Source organism: Coregonus lavaretus, assembly GCF_964263955.1.
Source record: "Coregonus lavaretus genome assembly, contig: HAP1_SCAFFOLD_9243, whole genome shotgun sequence".
Classification (NCBI taxonomy): Eukaryota; Metazoa; Chordata; class Actinopteri; order Salmoniformes; family Salmonidae; genus Coregonus; species Coregonus lavaretus.
The window spans coordinates 1-4,782 of NW_028160847.1; the positions used below are offsets into that span (position 1 = coordinate 1).

The 4,782-nt window shown below is 44.1% G+C and overlaps 1 protein-coding gene across 1 annotated transcript; it reads left to right on the plus strand.

Annotated features, from left to right (window-relative positions):
* The first annotated feature begins 1,700 nt into the window (after positions 1-1,700).
* LOC311121390 (uncharacterized protein) lies at positions 1,701-4,130 on the plus strand. Its single transcript, XM_084195887.1, has 4 exons — positions 1,701-1,862; positions 2,181-2,291; positions 2,450-2,602; positions 2,689-4,130. The coding sequence occupies exon 4, from the start codon at positions 2,767-2,769 to the stop codon at positions 3,286-3,288; it is 522 nt and encodes a 173-aa protein (XP_084052013.1). The 5' UTR covers positions 1,701-1,862; positions 2,181-2,291; positions 2,450-2,602; positions 2,689-2,766; the 3' UTR covers positions 3,289-4,130.
* Positions 4,131-4,782: the final 652 nt, after the last annotated feature.

Sequence of the window (4,782 nt, forward strand, 5' to 3'; positions counted from 1 at the left end):
AACCGCAATGCGTACCGAACCGTGGGTTTGGTGAACCATTACACCCCAGTAAAAGACAAAAAAACATATCGCGTTAAATTGCCTGAATTAATGCAATAAAGATAAATAAAATGATAAGTAAAAAAAAAATATATATATATATTACCCTTTAAACTACTACTACTACTATTTTGATTGTTATAGCCATCAATTGCCCCATTTAACAATCCCCCATATTAGCAAACTTATTTAAAACTTCACATTTCTCTACTATAGACTGAACGATATCATAATGAACGATATCAGCCAAATGCATGTGATAAGTGGTCGGTATGGAAGGTGTCGATCATTTAATTTATCATCCCAGCTCTACAGTAAGTGTATATTATTTTGAGGTGATATGAAGGTAAAGGGCTTTATGTTTCTAGAACCGTATCGCAATTGAGTCTATTCACGTTTAGATGGATTTGGCTGTTTTGGCTGCCAGAGGCATTCTACCTCTGAAAATAACATACACTACATCACCAAAAGTATGTGGACACCCCTTCAAATTAGTGGATTCGGCTATTTCAGCAGCACCCATTGCTGACAGGTGTATAAAAATCGAGCATACAGCCATGCAATCTCCATAGACAAACATTGGCAGTAGAATGGCCTTACTGAAGAGCTCCGTGACTTTTAAAGTTGCATCGTCATAGGATGCCACCTTTCCAACAAGTCAAATTTCTGCCCTGCTAGAGCTGCCCCGGTCAACTGTAAGTGCTGTTATTGTGAAGTGGAAACGTCTAGGAGACAACCGCTCAGCCGCGAAGTGGTAGGCCACACAAGCTCATAGAACGGGACCGCTGAAGTGCGTAGCGCGTAAAAATCGTCTGTCCTCGGTTGCAACACTCACTACCGAGTTCCAAGCTGCCTCTGGAAGCAATGTCAGCACAATAACTGTTTGAAGGGAGCTTCATGAAATGGGTTTCCATGGCCGAGCAGCCACACACAAGCCTAAGATCACCATGCGCAATGCCAAGCGTCGGCTGGAGTGGTGTAAAGGTCCAACTTTGTGGCAACAGTTTGGGGAAGGCCCTTTCCTGTTTCAGCATGACAATGCCCCCGTGCACAAAGCGAGGTCCATACAGAAATGGTTTGTAGATCGGTGTGGAAGAACTTGACTGGCCTGCACAGAGCCCTGACCTCAACCCCCATCGAACACCTTTGGGATGAATTGGAACGTCGACTGCGAGCCAGGCCTAATCGCCCAACATCAGTGCCCGACCTCACTAATGCTCTTGTGGCTGAATGAAAGTCCCCGCAGCAATGTTCCAACATCTAGTGGAAAGCCTTCCCAGAAGAGTGGAGGCTGTTATAGCAGCAAAAGGGGGGGACCAACTCCATATTAATGCCCGTGATTTTGGAATGAGATGTTCGACGAGCAGGTGTCCACATACTTTTGGTCATGTAGTGTATAAGGTCCTTGGACCTTAAGGAGTAATGGTAGACTCACTCACTCCTTAAGAGTACATTCTAGAGTGCGGTATGAAATAGTAGTTGGCAGCCATTGCTGGCAACAATGCTCGACCTTATTGCCTCAAAATTGCTAGTGCATCGTCAGCATAAGGGTTTCAATTCCAAGCACAGATGAGTTATTTGAAAGAGCAACTCTGTTAGTTTCCCTAAAAGCCTATCATTCTAATGGTAATATAACATATTCTTGACCTTGAACAGATGCACAGCCTTTGGCACAGAAAAAACTCAGCTGGGAGAGTAAAAGCCTCCCATTCAATGGTGTTCCCTTTCAAGTTGTTGGCACAAAGACGTATGAATGCCACCAGGGGAAAGACAGACAAACAAAAGCCAAAGAGAAATATGCTGCTGAAAGGGACAAGAAGGAAGTAAGTTAGTAGACGGATCAATGTAATTTATACCATACACTTTTACAACATTAATTTAATTTTAATAATGTTTTAGTACTACCTAACAATGGAATGTTCCTCAATAAAATGGAAGAAGATGGGATGTTAAATGGGTGTCCTAACTCTGTGGTCACTAAAGATCCCAAAGCACTTATTGCAAGAGTATGTAAGTGGGGTTAGGGTGGTGAGTTTCCCCATACACTGTAAAGAGCTTTAGGTGTCTGTCTAGAAAAGTGCTATGGAAGTCAAATTGTTTATTATTTTTATTATTATTAAATGTTTTGCTATCTTCCTCAGCTTGAAGACCATGCCTTTCTACAGAAACGGAAACTGGTACAAAGTACCAAAAAGGTGGACTGCAAGGCTATAATAAACATCGCCCACGTTATCCGCTTTCCTGATTTTAAGGTACATTTTTTTAAAGTATCAAGGTCTAGGCCTACAGTTGGTCAAAGTCTAAAAAAATCAGAATTGCGCTGCCTGTGTAAACGCAGCCTGTGAAACAGCCTAACGCTGTACATAGTAACAGTACATATTTAACAAATACCACATTATTTGATGTCTAGATTGAGGAAAGTACAGTGCGCTCTAAAAAGGAGGCCTCCCAAACTCTGAAGGCAGCACTAAGTGAAACACCCAGCTCCGTGAAGGCAGAGGTTGTCTACTGCGTCAGGTTCCCCTCCCTCTCTGAGCATAGCTCACATGCAGTTGTTGGTGAGGTAAATATATAATCTATATAATAGAATGTTGATTAAGATACCCACTGACCCCTTTATGATAAACCCATGTATTCTTTCTCCAACAGGAAGCTTATGTTAGGGAAGCTGTAGATGCCAGGCTGAGAGAGAAGATTGAGCAGCTGACTCTGTCTGGTGTGAGAAAGATGACTGAAATGAAGTGTCATCTTAACACCTTTGTAGTGGAAGAGCTTTTCTGTGGAGAGCAGCCCCCTCCACCTACTCGCAGGCGGTATTACCCGACTGACAGTGACATAAGAAATGTCATGTTTAAGACCAAGCAGGCCACCAGAGACCCCAACATTGAACGTCCAGACGAAGGTCCATCTAGAAGAGGAAAGAAGAGGTCCTCTAGAAAGGTGTTGCAGTTGAGGAAGCAATGTGCAGGATATCTTAAAGAGATCACAGACCTCACTTATCATCTCCAAGATGAACAGTGCATGACTGACCTGTCTTCACGTCTCAAAAGCGTGTTGCTGGATATGAAGGCCAATGTTCCACAGGATACAGGCCTTCCACTGACCTTTTCTCCAAGGAAGAGAAAAGCTGAGAAGGCCATGGACCCCCTACCAACCAAGAGCGCATCACACCCTTTCACAGGCGGGGTAGAACAGCATACAGAGGACATAGTGAGTGTGGATACCTTGTTGGCATTGACCCTAGGGTAGTAGGGCTGTGTGGAGACATTTACATTTACATATTTAGTCATTTAGCAGACGCTCTTATCCAGAGCGACTTACAGTTAGTGAGTGCATACATTATTTTTTTATTTTTCATACTGGCCCCCCGTGGGAATCGAACCCACAACCCTGGCGTTGCAAACGCCATGCTCTACCAACTGAGCTACATCCCTGCCGGCCATTCCCTCCCCTACCCTGGACGACACTGGGCCAATTGTGCGCCGCCCCAGGATCTCTAGTGGCACAGCTAGCACTGCGATGCAGTGCCTTAGACCACAGCGCCACTCGGGAGAGTAAAGTTACACTACCTTGTTGTCATTGAGCCTAGGGCTGAGGACAGAGTGTGTGGAGACCTTGTTGGCATTGAGCCTAGGGCTGAGGACGGAGTGTGTGGAGACCTTGTTGGCATTGAGCCTAGGGCTGAGGACGGAGTGTGTGGAGACCTTCCACCAATTGAGTATCTTTTGGGTAGTGTAACTTTTATTTCAACTAATGTTAACACAACTTGATAAAACATATTTTCTCATCTCAAGATAAATGACTATAGTAAGTGCCCAAATAAAGTAACGGTTGACCGTTAAACGTGGAACCTTGAACTGAGTTGAAGGACAAATTAAAAGAAAAAACAGCAGATGTTATGGGGGTGTCAAGAGGTGGATGCAATCTGAGGGCAGGTTAGTGTTGTTTTGTCATGAATCTTGTTCTGGAGGCAGCTCTGCAGAGTGGTCACTAGCTGGCACAGCCACAGTAATAACATCTGATTTTAAACCTAACCTTAACCACACTGCTAACCCTAATGCCTAACCCTAACCTTAACCACACTGCTAACCCTAATGCCTAACCCTAACCTTAACCACACTGCTAACCCTAATGCCTAACCCTAACCTTAACCACACTGCTAACCCTAATGCCTAACCCTAACCTTAACCACACTGCTAACCCTAATGCCTAACCCTAACCTTAACCACACTGCTAACCCTAATGCCTAACCCTAACCTTAACCACACTGCTAACCCTAATGCCTAACCCTAACCTTAACCACACTGCTAACCCTAATGCCTAACCTTAAAGTAAGATCAAAAATCAAATGTTTGTTTGCATGAATTTTTGCAATATAGCCAATTTGGACTTTGCAGCTGGTCTATCTAAGGGGAAATGGCTCCGTTCCGCCTCCAGGACAAGAATCACGACGGTCGTCAACGTGCTATCTGAGGTGGGAGGGGGTGTGACATATTGCATAGATGGCTAGCCCACCTTAACGCAAACATTATTTATGTGCTTAATCAGTTTGTAAGAAAGGCGTTCATATGCAGCAGTCTTAACCATTAGCACAGACCACTCCTGACCTGTATCAATGTAATGGCTCTTCTATTTGGGGATTATCATTTTGCAGGCACAGAGCAGGGTAGTTTGTGTCCAATCCCGAGTGTAGTTTGCCACATGTTTCAGTTCAGAGGGATCTGAGAGTAGGAACAGTCTTGG

Bases quoted from the DNA above. Each gene is read 5' to 3' on its own strand.
- LOC311121390 (XM_084195887.1), top strand. From the start codon at position 2,767: ATGACTGAAATGAAGTGTCATCTTAACACCTTTGTAGTGGAAGAGCTT.